At 46.8% G+C, this 20138-nt stretch overlaps 1 protein-coding gene across 1 annotated transcript; it reads right to left on the bottom strand.

Annotated features, from left to right (window-relative positions):
- Positions 1-3242: 3242 nt before the first annotated feature.
- On the bottom strand, positions 3243-4148 carry LOC123065445 (late embryogenesis abundant protein Lea14-A-like). Its single transcript, XM_044488717.1, has 2 exons — positions 3697-4148; positions 3243-3601 (listed from the first exon to the last, which is right to left on the bottom strand). The coding sequence occupies exons 1-2, from the start codon at positions 3990-3992 to the stop codon at positions 3352-3354; spliced, it is 546 nt and encodes a 181-aa protein (XP_044344652.1). The 5' UTR covers positions 3993-4148; the 3' UTR covers positions 3243-3351.
- Between the last annotated feature and the right edge of the window lie 15990 nt (positions 4149-20138).

Genomic DNA, 20138 nt, shown 5'->3' with positions numbered 1-20138 from the left:
GCATAGCCACTTCAACGATCCTATTTGGTGACACATGGCCGATCCTATTTGGCGACGCATGGCGGAACCTATTTGGTGGTGATCCTTGAAGTAGAACCTACAGTGATCGTAAACCTCCGCGGATCTTATTTGGCGACGCATGGCAGATCCTATTTGGGGCGTAGGTCGCCAAATAGCGACCAAACGCGCACCCCCACTCCCCGCTACTTGCACGTAAGCCGGCCTAACTAGTTCATTTCTAGTTTTAGCAAGGTTCTAGAACCTTCCCAAACTATTTTTTTCTGGTGTTTTTTCCATTTACATTCTTTCCTTTTTTCTATTTTCGTTTTTTTCTTTCTTTCTTGATTTTCCTTCTTATTTTATTTATTTTGCAAACATCCTTCTAAATTTTAATTCATAAACATTTTTCAAAATTGTCAACTTTTAAAAATTATGAACATTTTTTATATCAGGAACATTTTTTTTAAATCGTGAACATTTTCAAATTCATCAAAAGTTTTTAAATTCGGGAATATTTTATGAAAATTATGAAAAAAAATCAAACTCTGAACATTTTCTGAATTCGGGAATATTTTCTGAAATTGTGAAAAAAAAAATCAAACTCACGAACTTTTTTTTGAATCAGTGAACACTTTTTGTATGGAAGATTTGTTTTTTGAAATTTTGGAACAATTTTTGAAATTCAGTTTTTTTACGAGCATTTTTTGAGTTCATGAACATTTTTTTACTCAACAACATTTCTTATCGATGATTTTGTTTGAAATTTGGTGTCAATTTTTGAAATTTACAAACATTTTTTGAATTTCTTGAACATTTTCTGAGGTTGCGAATATTTGTTAAAATTAATCAAGAATATTTAAATATGTAACCTTTTTTAAAATGTTGAACATTTTTGGATTTCGTATACTTTCTTTTAAATATCTTTAAATTTTGAATATTTGAATATATTTGCAAACCATGTACGTTTTCTGTATTCATGAACATTTTATTATTTCCCAAACTATTTTTGAATTCATGAACATTTTACAATTTATTGAACATTTGTTTTTCAAAAATCATTTTTAAAAAAATCTAGAACTGTTTTGAAATCACGAATTGTTTTAAAGAAGAAAAGGATGGAAACAGAAAAGAAACATCGAAATAGAATCACGGGCATCCCACCATGCACACGGGTCGACCCAAAATGGTGTGTGGGCTGCACGTTTGGCGCTTTCACGGAATAGGATATCCTACATATGTTCAGAACTAGGGTAGCCGCCGCGAGGGAATTTTTTGTCCCCTCGTCTCTGGCTACTATCTTGGCGTTGAGTGGGGGGGGCGGGGGGTAGCCTCGCACCTTCAAGAGTTTTATGTTTTTCGTCATCATCTAGTGATCGTTTTGTATGAGAATAAATTTATTCTCGCTCTTTTGGCAGTGCCATAAGATTAGAAAGTTTCCTGTCATCGGAGATCCGACTATTCGGATTTAACGAGTTTATGTTTGTGTGTCAAACTTTTTTTGTTGGTCCATTTTTTGTGAAACTGAAATCTTTCATCGACATCATGATAAAGATATTGTGATCCGACGGCCTGCACTTTTAGGGGATCATCCCGGGCTAAGTACGTTCATCGATCAAAACTTTTCATTTTTTGGTTGCGCGACTCAAGTCGGTTTTAAAAACCATTATTGTAATGTTCGTGTGGGTGAAAGAGTGACAATATCGTTGCTCCAATTGACTTGCAGCCGCTTTACCGAAGTCTTTGGAGTATTTTTTTTCTAGCAAAGATTAATACCGTGAAAAGGTGTTTTCAAGATATTTAATTGTAATTCTTAGTCATAGAAGTTACTTTGTATTTTCTTGGATTTTAGATCTAAATTAGCGTGCCTGTTATGAGTATGAATAAAATTACACGTGTTTCTCAAAAAACATATGTTTAGAAAATGCAGAAAAATACAAAGATTTTGCACCTGCATATGTCATGCATATGTTCAAAATCAGGATTTTTTTTTACTTTTGTTGAATTTGCAAAAGTTTTTTTTAATTCAACCATTGACCGGTCAATTGGTCAATCATGGACCATTGAACCAGACGAACTGGTGTGCCTGGGCTGGGCGAGCCATCGGTGGAAATCACTAATTGAGGAATACTTCTTCCAAAGATCACTTCCACCTCCTCAAATTGCGATAGTGGCGCGCTGCATGTGTGCCACTTTTGCAACCTTAGAGTTTGTTTTCTCTTTTTTCATACATCTGTTTATTCAAAACGATTTATCTCTTAAATAGTGCATCCAAATCTTGAACCGTTTTCATCGTTGGATTCATTGCGTCGAGATCTTCAAATCTAGATCCCATGTTGATAGGTTGTGACGAACTTTTTGTTTCAAAGAAAATCAGACGAAAAGGCCAGACCGGGAGCACTTTTTTCCCTTTCCGAAAGCCTTTTTGAGAGGCACGGCCGTGCCTCTCGTAGAAGCAAAATTATGCCTCTCGCGGAAGCAAAATCGTGCTTCTCACGAAAAAAACATGTTTTTTCCCGCTTTCGAAAGGCATGACCGTGCCTCTCGCGGAAGCCAAACCATGCCTCTCGCGGAAGCATAAACGTGTCTCTCGCGAAAGAAAATAAAAAGAGAAAACTCGTTTTTTTCCTTTTCGGCAGTGCCTCTCGCGGAAGAAGAAAAATGCTTTTTTTTCATTTCCTAGGGGCATGGCCGTGCTTCTCACGGAAGCAAAACCATCCCTCTCACAGAAAAACATGTTTTTTAGCGTAAAAATGTTTTTTTAAAAAAATTGGTCCAAAAGCTAAAATAGACCGGTCAAAAACCGAAAAGCCAGAAAAATCGAAAAACCCATTTAAAAAGCCAAAAACTCGTACGAAAAAATAAATAAAAAATTCAAAGGAAGCGCCAACAGTGCGACACGTGACGGTGACTGAGCGTCAAATGACACGCTCTCAGCCCATCCCAAGATTTTGTTTTTTGAGACAAAGCCCATCCCAAGTGAAAGGTTAGGAACGAGCGCACGCTTGATGGGCTGGCCATTTATGCTTGTGCGTCGGAGATTTTGCAACCAGATTTTTTTATAGGGGGGATTTTGCAACTAGATGGCTGGGCCCGACTCCTAATTTTTTTTTGCAACCAGGTTTTTTAGTATTTGTTTTGATTTTTTTCGTCAGCGCAGGTGCGGATGAACTCGGGTGCAGAAATGAATTTTCGTATGCATTTGTTTAGAAAATGCAGAAAAGAACGCGAGACTTGCAGTTGCAGCACAAATCTAATTTCAACAGGCATCCACGGATCAAACAACAAATAATACCCTTTTTCACCCAGAGGCCAGAAGGTAAGGTCGGGCAAAAAAGCGTGCAGCTAAATTGTTCAGAACAAATCCCGAAACGTGGGGAGCTTCATCTCCCCCTCGGTGCTGACCGGGATGGTGAAGGTGCCGATGACGGGGAGGTCGATGGTGATCCCGACCTCCAACACGTAGTCGATGTCCCAGTCCCCGCTCAGATCTTTCATCAGTGACATGACGAAGTCGTAGGGCACATTCACTGGCAGCTCCAGCTTGGTGGTGCCGCTCGCGCCGATCCACCCGGGGTCAGGCATCGTGCCTGATGCTATGACGCTAAAATCACGCGAGAAACCATGACATATAAGGCTGTGTGCATATGCCCAAAGATGATTGATCGATGACCATGCAAGATGATCGAGCGTACGAACTTTCCGTCGCTCTTGAACGTGTAGGTGAGCTCGCAGATGGGGATGCGGTACGAGTAGGGGTTGCTGACGTCGACGTGGCTGTGGAGCGCCACGCCCTCGCGGCTGATGCTCTTGAACGAGACCCGCTCTAGCGAAGCCTCGGGTTTGGGCATCTGCGCGATCTTCTCCGTCACGAACCCCTTGGCCTTGCCCACCAGGCTCGCCATCACCCCTCCTCCTCCTGCGTCCCGCGTCTGCTCATCATCCTCTCCGCCTTGTTCTGCCGTCGTCGCGTCGTCGTCCTCTCCCGTGCCCATGCTTGGTGGCTGGATGGAATCAACGGCCGGTTCGTACGTCCCACGCGCGGCGTGGCGCGTCCCGGAGCCTTGCAGGTGGATGGACGGAGAGGGGAATGAGCGGCGCGGAGAGGAACCGAGGAAGCCGCGCGCGTTTGCGCCTGCGCTTTGTCATGCGATGCCGAGAACGCGGGTGGCGTCCGCGCCGGGCGAGGTGACTCACCGAGATGTGGGTGCATGGGGCGCCACGGTCCCACGTGCAGTGAAGCGTGCAACGCCGACTTCACAGTGGTACCATGTGCAATGCGTTCGATTTGTCTAACTCCACTGGGGATCGATGGATCGGTCCATCGAGTCTTTCGAATGGTCTGATTGTTACAGCATCTACAGCTGCTGCAAATCCGGACCCTCAAACGCACACGGACGCGTCCGGCTTCCAAACACTAACCGGGCACTTTTCAAATCATGTCGTCCACATCCGTATATCTCATATCCGGTACCCTATATCTATATTAATCATGCAACATAGAAGTAAACAACATAGATCATCAAGCATACATAAAAATCAGATATAGAAATACACATTCGGATCATCAAAAGATCACCAACGGATCTTCAAAAGATCACCAAAGTTCACATAATTCACATAAACAGCGTATAAGTTTAAACTAGATTACTAAAAACTTGGAATTAAAGACGGAGACGGCAGAGTTTCACCACTTCCTTGCTGGCTCTTTGCCCTTTCGATCACCGGCGTAGCTGTAGGCGTCGGCGGCTAGTGGAGGATCATCCGAATCGTCGGACAAGGAGCCGTGGTCGTCGTCGTCGTCGTCGGAGGTGCCGGAGAGGATGATGAGCCCTTTCAATCGCCGGACGGCCCTGTCATGCTGCCTCTTGAGCTTCGCAAGCCAAGCCACCTTCGCCGCCTTGCACTCGGACCGCTCAATAGCAATCTGGAGCGCCTTGGCGTTCCTGAGGCGGAGTCGTCTCACGTCTGTCTGTTTTCGCGGTCGTAAGCGACCGGCGGTAGACCCAATCGAGGCGCCGCGCGTCCTCGTCCTTCCTGCCGCCTCTCGTGGTGGCCGGCGCGCGCCTCTAATTCCGTTATGCGCGCCCGGGCCGGCGGGGCAAGCACAAGCATCCCCCGCTGCCCACATAGCGGACCAGCAGCCGGCGCGGGCAGGGGACGACATAGGGGAGGCTTGGATTGCACGGGCCAAGAGGGGCCAGCGCCGGCGTCCGCGCTGTGCCGGCGGGGGAGCTGCGTCTGTGACGACACTGCATATTCGGAGCTGCCCCCAGCGTCCACCTTAGGCCGCTCCAAGACAATGCGGAGGGTCAGCTCAAAGTCGGGATCCAGCCCGGAGTCAGAGCGGCTGCCGGAGCTCGACATTGCGCCGGATTCGATCAGAATCTGTGCGGGGAGAGGAGAGGACAGAGCGAGAGAGGATAGTGTGAGTGAGCTTGGGTTGGGAGCGATGAGCCGTTTGGAATTTTTTGTGGGACAACCGTTGGGTCGATGGTGGGCCTGGCTTGTCAGCCGCCTCATATCCGCCTTATATTTGGGTTGGATATGTGGGTGCGGGTCAGCCCAGATGTTTGAGGCCCTTGGCTGGATCAATTTTTTGTGATTGGTCAACCCGCCGAGACGTTTGAGACGGAATTGTGAGCGCGCGGCTATAGATGCTCTCTCCATGTATAAAATAAGTGTTGTGGTTTAGTTTATTGGCATTTATTTTAGAACAGAGGAAGTGCTTCCTCCATCTCCAACAAATTGTCAAGAAATGGATGTATCTAAAATTAAGATATATTTAGATGCATTCTTTCTATCACAAGTAATTCTAAACGGAGAAATTGGTAGATTATTATTTTCCTGTCTGGCGGGATCAACCTGGGAATCCTGGACGTGAGATCCAAGCCTGTGCTGAATCGTTCGGTAACGGTACTTTTGTCACTGCACGCGCTACATCATGAATCAAATTAACTGGGAATCTACATCGTTCAGGAATAATAAGATGAACTAGAAGCGTACACGCGCTTTGCTGCGTCGTCTTATATATCACATGGTTGCAGCTACTCTTATTCATATAGAAACACAAATCCAATGACATAAATATTTAAAACTTGAAACACCAATATCATGTATACGAACCCTTTTTGCATGGTTCATGTATACGAACCTCACAAGTAAAGATTGTACTTCAAATGGAAGATTAAGACTTACAACACTAATAATACACCCTCTTATACTACATACTATTATGCAGTGGTTGTCACATATAGATCTTGCCTTTTGAAGGTCTTTAGCTGACATGGCAAAAACCTATATGAATCTCAGGGGTTTTCAGATGCAACCGAACTACTCAATTATGGGTCAGTCAAGGTATCTATGGAGATGAATGATGATCTGACGAAGCCATATACTGCGGCAGAAGTGCGCTCTGCGCTCTTTCAAATGGCCCCTTCAAAGGCAGGAGTGGATGGTTTTACTGCCGGTTTCTATCAGCGGCATTGGAGCCTTATTGGTTCTGATATTACCCGGGCAATGCTGGAATATTTGAATGGGGGCGAATTACCATCAGGTCTGAATGACATGTCCATCAAGTTGATCCCGAAGGTATGGCACCCCCAATCAATTTCTCAATAGACCTATATCTCTTTGTCCGGTTTTGTATAAAATTGCTGCCAAATGCATTACCAATCGGATGAGATTAATTATGGGTTTGATTATCAGTGAACAGCAAAGTGCCTTTGTTCCCGGTCACCTGATTACCGACAATGTTTTAGTGGCATATGAAAGTGTGCACACAATGAAAAGGCGCAAAAAAGGGAAAAATTATGCTTGTGCTGTCAAGTTTGACATGATGAAAGTCTACGATAGAGTTGAATGGCATTTTCTGGAGGCTATTCTAATTTGGCTAGGTTTTAACATGGTCTTTGTTTGACTGATCATGAAGTGTGTATCGTACATTTCTTTGTTCGTGTTAATGGAGAATTGCTACCTTACTTCACTCCCTCTCGTGGATTTAGACAAGGTGATCCGGTTTCGCCGTATTTGTTTCTGACATGTGCTGAGGGTTTCTCATGTCTACTCAAGTACCATAATGGGGGACATATAGACAGAGGCATTAGAGTCAGCTACATATCACCTTGGGTCACACATCTTTTATTTGCAGATGATAGTCTTATATTCATCAGTGCAACCTCCCAAAGTGATGTAAGGCTGAATGAGATTCTTTCAATTTATGGAGAAGCATCGGGGCAGTGTGTAAACCGTGATAAGAGTTCAATATATTTTAGTTCAAACACACCAGCTCAGTTGAGACATGAGTTGAAAGTTATTCTGAATATTGCAGTGGAGGCTTTCAGCGAGCGCTACTTGGGCCTACCTACCGCTGTTGGGCGTATTACAAGTGGAACTTTTGATCACATCGGCGAGAGGGCTCATGGTAAAATGCAGGGATGGTCTGAGAAGCTCCTGGCATGTGCAGGGCGTGAAACACTACTTAAGTCAGTAGTACAGGCAATTCCCACGTGCTTGATGAGTACCTTTTTTCTCACCAAGAAAGTTTGTAAGAGTCTGACTTCTCCCATGGCGAAATTTTTCTGGAGCAGTTCTCTTGACAAGAATGCTATGCATTGGGTATCATGGAAAAACCTTGCTACACCAAAGTGCAAAGGAGGTATGGGTTTCCGAGAACCTCATCAGTTTAATCTTGCACTATTAGGGAAACACGGATGGAGGTTCTTAACGAACCCTGATTCTCTATGTGCGAGAATATTAAAAGGACGTTACTTCCCTGATACGAATTTCATGCATGCAACTATTCCCAAATCTGCTTCTGCAACTTGGAGAGCTATTATAGCAGGCAGGGAAGCTTTGACTACTAGTCTAATAAAAAGAGTTGGTGATGGGACATCCATCGATGCCTGGACGGATAAATGGATTCCTGGAACTATTTCTATGTCCCCTATGTTGAAATCGATGAACACCAATGTCCAGTTTGTTTCGGACTTGATTGATGTGGACAATTGGTCATGGAGGCATGATCTTGTGCGATCAACATTCATCACACCTGATGCCGAGGCGATCCTCAATATACCCATTAGGCGTGGTGGTGGAGATGATTCATATGCTTGGGCCTTTGAGAGATCAGGCAACTACGCTGTTAAATCGGCGTACCGTGCTCTAGTGACTCAGAACAAGCGTCAAGCTCTAGGAGAAGGGACGGCTACTGGCACCTCAGGAGATGAAAAACAGTTGTGGAATGCTTTGTGGACACTCAAAGTTATCCCAAAGGTTCGTTTGCATAGCAAAGAAGGAAGACCTCATGCATTCTCTCATTCTGTGCTCCCATGCACAATGATTCTGGAATGAAGCTTGGGGTTGGTTCGGCATCAGACTGCCGCGGCTACATCCGGACTCTTGGGCTCGGGATATTCTATGTGATACACATTTTTTGCAGAGGAAGATCGCGCTAAAATAATCAACATCATGTGGACAATTTGGCACTCTCGCAATCAGAAGAAGGAAGAGATCCGACTGAGGCTCTCAGAAATACCAACGAGGCGCTGGCATTCCTCAAACTCCCTCGGAACCTACCTACGGTTCTACTAAGCCATGGCTGGAGGCCACCAGAATTAGGAGTCATCAAGATCACTACTGACGGGGCTCTAAATTTTGCTGCCGGAAAGGGCAGTGCGTGCGGTGTAGCACGCTCCTCCTCGGTACTCTTGGGAGCCTGGAGCAAGCCATACGTGGGTATCTCAGACCCACTGATCATCGAAGCCTTGTCACTCCGAGAAGGAGCTCGGTTTGCGACACTTCGAGGTTTTTCACATGTGCTCATGGAGGTGGACTGCCTGGAGTTGGTGACACTCTGGAACACTTGCCATAATTCCCGCTCAATTGTGGCACCTATCTTAGAAGAAATAGGAGAGCTAGTTCATGATTTTTCTGTCTTTGATATTCAGCATGTAAACTGGTCAACTAAATTACCGACACACCTTTGTGCAAAATGAGCTTGCACCCTGGTTGTGACCGAAAGTTGGCTGGACAAAACTCCACCTTTTCTGGTAACTAGCTTATTGGCTGATTGTCCAGGGAACACTTTCATGCAATAAAGCTCTTTGATTTGATCGCAAAAAAAGCAGGCATGACAAAAAGGAAGAGAGGCACAATAACATCTTCCAAGCTTTATCAATTTATGGAATCCAAAAGAAAGAAGAAACATTGCAAGAATTATATATCAAGTGTTACATCTGGAAGAATGTCAAGAGGCCCGGCCCCAATATGCACAGATCTAGACCCAGTGGCATCATATTCACCTTGAATATGAACAATTTGTTTTATTTAAAAAAATACTGCAAGTGTTCATGACTTCAAACACCAACAAGAATAAACATGGCATGCATTTTGCCTACAAGTGCGTGACTTCAAGTGCTCATGACTTCAGTTCACTAGGAATGGATGTTTAGTTCCATACAGAAAACACTGAAATAATTCCTACATGTATATTGTCAAATAGCTTTATCCAATATTTATGTTGAATATATATATATGATGATCCATGAGAAAATATATAAATATATCACGAACATGCAAAACAGTGAAAATGGACAATATTAATCTACTGTGTGATACGTCTCCAACGTATCTATAATTTATGAAGCATTCATGCTATTTTATTATCTGTTTTGAATGATTATGGGCTTTATTATTCACTTTTATATTACTTTTGGGACTAACCTATTAACCGGAGGCCCAGCCCATATTGCTGTTTTATTGCCTGTTTTAGTATTTCGAAGAAAAGGAATATCAAACGAAGTCCAAACGGAATGAAACCTTCGGCGGCGTGATTTTTTGGAAGAATATGATCCTGGAGACTTGGAGTTCACGTCAAAAGATCCTCGAGGCAGCCACGAGATAGGAGGCCCCCCCCCCGTAGGGCGCGCCCCCCTATCTCGTGGGCCCCTCGAGCACCCCCCGACCAACTTCTTTCGCCTATATAAGCGTACGTACCCTAAAACCATCGAATATCAAGATAGATCGGGAGTTTCGCCGCCGCAAGCCTCTGTAGCCACCAAAAACCTCTCGGGAGTTCGTTCCGGCACCCTGCCGGAGGGGGAACCCATCACTGGTGGCCATCTTCATCATCCCGGCGCTATCCATGACGAGGAGGGAGTAGTTCACCCTCGGGGCTGAGGGTATGTACCAGTAGCTATGTGTTTGATCTCTCTCTCTCTCTCGTGTTCTCTCTATGGCACGATCTTGATGTATCGCAAGCTTTGTTATTATAGTTGGATCTTATGATGTTTCTCCCCCTCTACTCTCTTGTGATGAATTGAGTTTCCCTCTTAAAGTTATCTTATCGGATTGAGTCTTTGATTTGAGAACACTTGATGTATGTCTTGCCGTGTTTATCTGTGGTGACAATGGGATATCACGTGCCACTTGATGTATGTTTTGGTGACCAACTCGCGGGTTCCGCCCATGAACCTATGCATAGGGGTTGCCACATGTTTTCTTGACTCTCCGGTAGAAACTTTGGGGCACTCTTTGAAGTACTTTTATGTTGGTTGGATGAATGTGAGACTGTGTGATGCATATCGTATAATCATGCCCACGGATACTTGAGGTGACAATCGAGTATCTAGGTGACATTAGGGTTTTGGTTGATTTGTGTCTTAAGGTGTTATTCTAGTATGAACTCTTGAATAGATTGATCCAAAAGAATAACTTTGAGGTGGTTTCGTACCCTACCATAATCTCTACGTTTGTTCTCCGCTATTAGTGGCTTTGGAGTGACTCTTTGTTGCATGTTGAGGGCTTGTTATATGATCTATCTATGTTATTATTGTTGAGAGAACCTGCACTAGTGAAAGTATGAACCCTAGGCCTTGTTTCCTATCATTGCAATACCGTTTACGCTCACTTTTATCATTAGTTACCTTGCTGTTTTTATATTTTCAGATTAGAAATACCTTTATCTACCATCCATATTGCACTTGTATCACCATCTCTTCGCCGAACTAGTGCACCTATACAATTTACCATTATATTGGGTGTGTTGGAGACACAAGAGACTCTTTGTTATTTGGTTGCAGGTTTGTTTGAGAGAGACCATCTTCATCCTACGCCTCCCATGGATTGATAAACCTTAGGTCATCCACTTGAGGGAAATTTGCTACTGTCCTACAAACCTGTGCACTTGCAGGCCCAACAACGTGTACAAGAAGAAAGTTGTGTAGTAGACATCACTGTGTCACATTTTGAGCGTCAAGCATTTCTGCAAAACACACACAATAATCAGCATGTTTAGAACTTGTATCAGGAAACTAACATAACCAACTGCGAGTGAATGATAACATTTAGAGTTGGGATAAAAACAGTAATGGGAAAGTAGGTTCATGATTTTCCTGAGGGTACAATCCATAAGGCCCATGTATAAAGTCATCTTCATTATTCATATGAAAACTCGATGCATGATAACGTGATTACAATATTAATATACATAAGCCAGACTCCAAAAAAGAATGGCTACTGATTATGCTAGTACCCTGTTCATTGCTTCTGTTCTTTTAACCCTCAAGTATCCTGTGCAGGTCAATAGTGTGGTGTCATAATATGTGACAGTCCTTCACATATATAAGAGAGATGAGAAAAGCACATGCCGTCTTCTTTAGTACTCATACATCTTGAGGAGTAAGTAGTAAAAACTAAAAATGAGTTCAACAAAATCATGAAAAGGAGCATACCTTTTGATTCGAAGTGCCGATACATCTTGAAGGTCACTCATGTTTGCTTCCAGAGAAGACCAACCACGAGCAAGAATAAGTAAGAATCAATGGTTGTAGTCGATCCAACTCCAATCATGACCATTTTAGAGGCATATCATCACGAATAAACACCAGAATGGAGCAGCAATAGTAGGGGACCAACAAATGCAAGCAACGCAATCTAAAAGTGAAGACCACTACAAAAAGCTCATAACAACTACTGAGACCAGAGTAAAAATTAACATACACAGGTAAAGTTCTACAAAACAGCAACAGAGAATCAAATGATACTATCTGATTCCTACACCCAAGCGTTTGCATTCTCTACTCTTGCTCCTCCAAACTGCAAGCAATCAACGGTCACGGTTAAAGTTAAACTACAAAAACGTCTGAACTGGTATAGATTCAATCCTAAATAAAGATACTCGCTCCGATCCATATTAATTGTCGTTGTACTAAATCAGCGACAATTAATATGGATCAGAGGGATTAAGATTTTTTCTAGCCAAGGAATAAAATGGCAACAATGAAACGGAATGGTCTCAAACATATTTATTTCCACTTAGGCCAACATGCTTTTATGCTCTTTCTATAAAGAGCACAAATGACAATCAAACTTGAGAGGAAGAAGCTACAACTTTGCTACAGAAATTTAAAGAAAAATACAAATCCAAAGGAGAAAAGCGACTGATAGGAACCGGGTCCCTACCAGGACGAGCTCTCTGGTTATAGGGGTGGAAGGAGGGTTGGCGTGGAGGAAGGCGAGGCTGGTGGCGCCGAGGCGCCGTGATCGTGCACGAGAGAGAGGGCACAGGGGCGGCGGCTAGGGTTAGGTCTCCCGGCTCCCTTCAGGAAGCCGAGCAAATATGATTGCTTCTGCTTAACTCAAAATGGGTCCTTACATAAGTTTATATAATCCTCCTAATAAGATAACTTGGGCCAAGCCCCTAAGTGCCTGCGCCATGGGGCCTCCTCTGGCTATAGTGTATGCCGGTCATAACATCTCTCCCCGCCTATGCAAACAGCTCGTCCTCGAGCTGAAAGTCGGGAAAGTGCTTGCGGAACTCGTCTAGGTGCTCCCAAGTGGCGTCCTCCTCCGGAAGTCCATGCCACTGGATCAACAAGCTCCACGCACCCCGGCTCTGCTGGGCCTTCAAAACCTTCGCTGGACCGGGAAGTATACGGCCCTCGGAGGTCGGAGGAAGATCCAGCGTGGCCGCGGGTGGCTCGCCGCGAAAAGGCTTCAACAAGCCCACATGGAAAACGTCATGGATGCGAGCGCCAGATGGAAGCTGAAGGCGGTAGGCGACGTTGCCGATGCGCTCCAACACTGGAAACGGCCCAGCATACCAGGGACCCAGCTTGCACTTAGCGCGGGGATCCAGTGACTGAGTAGAGCGGTGGAGTAGGCGCGGCCACACCCAGTCGCCCACCGTGAACTCCACCTCGCGGTGGTGGGCGTCGTAGTACTTCTTGGACAACTGCTGGGCCTGGTGAAGATGATCGCTGTAGGTTGGACAGGGTGACCCCCAACTTTTCTACGGTGTTGGTGAAGATAATATTGAGGCCACTACCTCCGTCCATCAGGACGTGTGAGAGGCGGCAACCCCCAACGATTGAATCTACCACCAGGGGATGCTTGCCATGGTGAATGATGTTTCTCGGGTGATCGATGATGTAGAAGGTCACAATTTCCTTGGACCACACAAGGGGCTCACTGGTCGCCTTTTCTGTAATATAGATCCCATGAAATGTGAGTTTCTGGTTGTGGCATGTGTCCGCCGCCGTGAATATTATATTCACGGAGGTCTCGTGGGAGGGCTGGTGGACAGAATGAGCCTTCTTCCATCGTGCGGTTGTCCGCTCATATTGCCACGTGATATCGTTCGAGTCAGGGAAGGTTCTTGTCAGTGTCAAAACCGGCGGATCTCGGGTAGGGGTCCCAAACTATGCGTTTAGGCGGATGGTAACAGGAGACAAGGGTCACGATGTTTTTACCCAGGTTCGGGCCCTCTAGATGGAGGTAAAACCCTACTCCTACTTGATTAATATTGATGATATGGGTAGTACAAGAGTAGATCTACCACGAGATCAGAGAGGCTAAACCCTAGAAGCTAGCCTATGGTATGATTGTTGTTCGTCCTACGGACTAAAACCCTCCGGTTTATATAGGCACCGAAGAGGGTTAGGGTTACACAGAGTCGGTTACAATGGTAGGAGATCTACATATCCGTATCGCCAAGCTTGCCTTCCACGCCAAGGAAAGTCCCATCCGGACACAGGACGAAGTCTTCAATCTTGTATCTTCATAGTCCAGGAGTCCGGCCAAAGGTGATAGTTCGGCTATCCGGACACCCCCTAATCCAGGACTCCCTCAGTAGCCCCCGAACCAGGCTTAAATGGCGATGAGTCTGACACGTAGATTGTCTTCGGCATTGCAAGGCGGGTTCTTCTCCAAATCTCGTGCACCTGTTGAATAGCGTCCGGCTTCTCGTAAATATTGCACTCCTTGGCTTCCACGCCCAATAATGGCCATCTTCCACGTGTTGAACGAATGCGAAAAGCCAGGGTATTTTTACATGTACCCCCTAGCTGCGCAAATGAGCTGCCTATAAAAGAGACGAGGATCTAGATCCGAATCACACCATCCTCCCTTCGCGAGCATTCATCAGAGCGCATCTGACAGAAATCCATTCCATCATGGACAGACGACGCGGCTCCTCCTCTCGCCCTCCCAGCCCTCAGCCCGGAGATTGGGAGAGATGCTCCGTCCCGCACAGCGAGTTAGTGACGCTCCAAACCAAGGGATTTCTTCCCCCAACCTTCATGGTTCCGATTCGAGCCGGACTCGCCACCTATAAGGGCGGAAAGCAAGCGGAGAGCGTCCCCAGCCCCTCCAAAGGAGAGCGGGTATGCCTTGTCTCTTATTTGATAAGAGGGCTCGGATTTCCAATTCATCTGTTTCTCCCAGGGCTCCTGGAGTTCTACGGCCTCCAGTTGCACAACCTTACGCCTGCCTCCATTTTGCATATTGCGGGCTTCGTGGCCCTTTGCGAGCTGTTTTTGGGCATTGAGGCTCATTTTACACTGTGGAAGAAGTTGTTCTGCCTTGTGCCCCGTTCTCAAGAGGGGTCAATATATCAAGTGGGCGGAGCCGAACTATGGCGCATCGCCGGGACCGGATATCTATCCGGAACCCCGAAGAAGGCGTCCGAAGACTGGCCTTCGGAATGATTTTATATAGAAGATGTCCCCCTGCCGGACCCTGTTCGGATCGGCCTCCCTAAGTTCAGTAACGCTCCTTTGAAGAAACGCTTAAGCTGGCGTCCACGGAGCCCTCAGAAGGAAAATGAGAGGGACGTCCTTTACCTAATGAGCCGAATAAGGTTATTAGCTCATTCCGGACTGACCATGATCGGGGTCATGGCCACATGCATTATGCGGGGGATGCAGCCGCTCTAGTATAGAGGCCACCCCATGTGGGATTTCAACGGGGAGGATGATGACACCCGCTGCGGCCGTAAGGGGCCGAGATCGGTCGCCGATCTGATGAAGAACTTGTCCGCATTATACAAGGGAGAAGAGGAGGAATTTCTCCGCGTCAATCCACAAGACGGATTTTCTATGTACAACCCTCCAAGCTGGGTAAGCGGACATTTATTTTTGCCTATCCGATCCATACTCCCATAGTCAAGTATCTCATTTTGTGATTTCGGCACAGGAACTGCGCCGGGCCGTAAAGGATATAAACAACCCGCCTCCACAACCCGAGGATCCGGAACGGTTCCTCGATCTGACCTCCCAAGAGGATCCAGACATATCGGTGGAGCTGATCGATGGGGTATTTCACCAACTTAGCATCGATAATGCCTTGGTCGCCATTACGGCCGATTACCCTGGAATACTTCCAGCCTCACAGGTAACTGAGACCGAAGTCCCAATACTTTGAGAATGACCCATCCGTGCTTGTTTTTGATCACCGTATACCAATGGTGTTTCGCAGGGGATGTCCTTGAGGCGGAAGGCCGAGCCTGCGACAGCTAGTCAACAAGGGACAGCAAGGCCCAACAGGCTGAAAAGAAGTGAAGTCCAGATTGAAACGCCGGTGCAACGGTATGACGTGTCATCTTACTCCCAGGTTTTATTCCCGGGAGGCATACTAACGCTCGTGCTTTTTCAGGAAGAAGAGCGCTCGCCGGACTGTATCCGGAGAGGTTGCCAATCAATCCTCCGCTCGCCAGGCTCCAAAGCCAGGTCCAGAAGTGGAGGCGAACACGAGGCGTGCATCGGATGCTCCTCCGACAGAGGATGCCGACAGGTTATCTGCCACCAATTCTGAGGTGGAGAGTGCCATGAATCACAGGCGTCGCCGGACAGTTCTTTGTGACGCATGTTTCTCCCCAGAGGCATTGGATGCCTTCAATTCGGGAGATGCGCACCTCCGTGCCGCTCAAAATGGTCTAGCCAGAGCCACGGAGCAGTATGTAAAAGACATACGGGTGAGAAAATTTGACAGTTATATATGCCAGTAGCCCCCGAGACTTGAAATAGTTAGAATAACTGATTTAAGGATCATTTATTGTGCAAGATCTTACAAAAAAGAATACCCAACTGTCCCAGGAGCTGGAGGAGTGCAAAGCCCAACTTGAGGCTGCACTAGCCGCAGCGGGGGAAGCCAAAGAGACCCCCTCTGGTAATATATGCTTCAAAAGATAAGTAATTTGTGAAGTGCGGCGTGTGTATAAGTCTGACAATAATATTGCAGATGGCGCTGGGATAGATCCGGACAAGCAACAACTCATGCGCCGGTTAAAGGCCGGCGAGAATGTGCTTACAAGGGTGAGGCAAGAGAAAAATAATCTCCAAGATGCCAACACCCAGCTGGGTGAGGAACTAAAGGATGTTCGTGCCCAGCTGTCTGACTCCATTAAGGAGAATCGGCGGCTTCGACGCGGCATTTTTAGTAAGTGCTTGAACGAACTTTGAAAAAGAGTTCGGCGAGGAAGTCGACTAACAGAGTTATGTCTATAGGTATGCTCACAGGCCGTCCTGCAGAGGAAATGCCCGGTTCTACGGGTGACCTTCTTCCCGAGCTCTTGCAACTGCATGAACGAGTTCGGCAGGTGATGAAAGGTGTCGCCCAGGCCTTGTGGCCATCTGTCTCCCTGCCCGAAGGCCTTGGAGAGCTTGCAGAGAGGCTTCAGGGAGCGCGGCGGTGCTTCCGCTTATGGAAGATATCGGCCTACCGTCAAGGCGCCAGGGAGGCCTGGGCCATGGTGAAGACGCGGTACACGAAGGCTGACCCAAACCACATGGCCGAGGTCGGACCTGTGGGGCCTGATGGGAAGGAGATCCCTGTGAGCTTAGTGTACGGCCAAGTAGAATTGGCCGCAAAGTATTCCCAACAGGACAATAAACTAGACAACCTGTTGGATGGCATTGAAGAGGAATACGCCTAGTCAAGTTGACTATGTAATTTAAGATGACATGTAAAATGCCTTCTAGACGGATTGTAGATCGTTTGTCATGGCGGACCTTTTCGCTTTGACCTCGGGACCCGATAGTCCGGAGTGTGTCCGAATACCCTCACGGTTATGGAAGAACCGGGGCATGCGTGGAGACCAGGCGTAGGGGTCATTAGTGCTTTATCAGACAAGTGCCCAACTAGTTATGTTATATTACATGGTTAGTAAGAAACATCTTCCAGGGAGAATAGTTCCGTCAGGGGTTCCTTTCCCTGGGAGGCATGCCCTAAAGTGCATGTCCGGACTGCGAAAAAAGCAGAAAAACATCTGGGGGCAAATAAATAAATAGGTGAGAAATCGTATTTTAGTTCACCGACCAAATATTCCCTTAAGAACGCTAGCTTTCGGCTTCACCCAGTCTAAGGTACACATCCGGCTGACCCGGCAGTAACAATCACAAAGGTGCTCCTTTTACCGCCTAGCCGAACAATCGGGGACGTAGGGGTAAGCACAGGAGCCAGGCAACCCAGCTTGGCCAAAACTTAAGTCATATCGATGCATATAATGGTGAATAAAAGGTACATGCGGAAGTGTGACACATGTGTTGGGCATGAAGCCCGTATAAATAAGCTTCTGTTAAAGAAGCCCCCAGGTATAATGAGCGCGGATAGAGCGTCACGTGTGTGCGAACAATGCACAAACAAGCTTTCAAAGGCTGTAATAGAAAAGGAGGGAGAAGGAGAGAAATAGAAGACAACTAATATGTAAAATATAGACGGAGGAAGGAGACGAACTCAGAATCCGGCGCTAGGCGTAGAATCTTCGGAGACGGGCTGCGTTCCATGGGTTCGTCTCGAGTCGGTTATCCGATGCATCTCGCAGACGGTACGCTCCACCGGTCAGGACTTGGTCGATGATAAAGGGACCTTCCCATTTGGGCTTGAGTTTGTCCTTTTTCTTGTCCGGCAGGCGTAGAACTAACTCGCCAACGTTGTAAGTTTTGGCCCGTACTTCTCTGCTTTGATATCTTCGAGCTTGCTGTTGATAGAATGCGGAACGGGCTTTTGCCACGTCACGCTCCTCCTCTAATGCGTCCAAACTGTCCTGCCGATCGAGCTCGGCTTCTCTTTCTTCGTACATGCGCACGCGAGGTGAGTCATGAATTATGTCGCAGGGCAGAACTGCCTCTGCGCCGTATACCATAAAGAATGGTGTAAATCCGGTGGTGCGATTCGGAGTGGTCCGCAGCCCCCAGAGTACGAAGTCGAGCTCCTCTACCCAGTGCGTGTTAGATTCCTTGAGGGACCGCACTAATCTGGGTTTGATGCCGCTCATGATTAGACCATTTGCTCGCTCAACTTGACCGTTAGTTTGAGGGTGATAGACTGAAGCATAGTCGACCTTGATGCCCATGTTTTTGCACCAGAGTTTGACCTCGTCGGCCGTAAAGTTCGTGCCGTTATCAGTGATGATGCTATGGGGGACGCCGTAACGGTGTACGACCCCTGATATGAAGTCTATCACCGGTCCGGATTCGTCCGTCTTAACATGTTTGACCTCTATCCATTTGGTGAATTTATCCACCATGACCAGTAGGTATTTTTGCTTGTGGGTTCCTCCTTTAAGGGGTCCAACCATGTCAAGCCCTAGACCGCGAAGGGCCAGGTTATGGGTATAGTTTTAAGGGCGGTGGGTGGCATGTGGCTTTGATTAGCAAAGAGCTCGCAAGCGACGCATCATTGGACTAAGTCTTGAGCGTCTGCCCGGGCCGTCGGCCAATAAAATCATGTACGGAAGGACTTGCCTACAAGGGCCCGGGCTGCGGCGTGGTGCCCGCCGAGTCCGGCATGAATTTCAGCCAGAAGATTCCGCCCTTCCTCTTCGGAGATACACCTTTGAAGGACTCCGATTGTGCTTTTCTTGTAAAGCTCTCCCTCATGGACCTTATAGGCTTTAGATCACCGCACTATGCAGCGGGCCTCGTTTTGGTCCTTGGGAAGTTCTTGCCTGGTTAGGTAGGCTAGGAATGGTTCCGTCCACGGGGCAATGACTACCATTATTATGTGGGCTGAGGATGTTACTTCGTTGGCAGAACCACCAATTGTGTCAGAATGTTCGATGTCGGGCAGTGCGGTTGGGTCCGGGTTGTTATTTCCGGATTCCCCCTCCCATAGTACGGATGGCTTGAACAGCCTCTCTAGGAAGATGTTGGGAGGGACAGCATCATGCCTTGCGCCAATGCGTGCCAATACGTCTGCTGCCTGGTTGTTATCCCGGGCTATATGGTGAAATTCGAGCCCCTCAAACCGAGCTGACATTTTTAGGACGGCGTTGCGATAAGCTGCCATTTTCGGATCCTTGGCATCGAAGTCTCCATTTATTTGGGATATCGCGAGGTTCGAATCCCTGCGCACCTCTAGGCGTTGAATGCCCATGGAGACTACCATCCGGAGGCCATGTAGAAGGACCTTGTATTCGGCTGCGTTGTTGGAGTCCATATACATTATCTGGAGTATGTATTGAACCATATCTCCGGTTGGGGACGTCAGAACGACGCCAGCCCCCAGACCAGCCAACATTTTGGAGCCGTCGAAGTGCATGATCCAGTTGGAATATGCTCCGTACTCTTTAGGGAGTTCGGCTTCAGTCCATTTGGCGACGAAGTCGACCAAAACTTGAGACTTAATAGCTCGCCGTGGCTTATAGGTTATGCCGAATGGGAGGAGCTCAATGGCCCATTTGGCAATCCGGCCCATCGCGTCGCGGTTGTTTACAATGTCATTAAGAGGTACTTCGGAGGCTACTGTTATCGAACACTCTTGAAAGTAGTGTCGCAGCTTCCGGGATGCCATAACACCGCGTACGCTATCTTTTGATAATGCGGGTACCGTGACTTGCATGGAGTTAGGACAGTGGACATGTA

This window comes from Triticum aestivum, chromosome 3B (genome assembly GCF_018294505.1).
Source record: "Triticum aestivum cultivar Chinese Spring chromosome 3B, IWGSC CS RefSeq v2.1, whole genome shotgun sequence".
NCBI lineage: Eukaryota > Viridiplantae > Streptophyta > Magnoliopsida > Poales > Poaceae > Triticum > Triticum aestivum.
The sequence above is the reverse complement of the archived record's forward strand: the minus strand, read 5'-3'. Positions and strand labels throughout refer to the sequence as shown.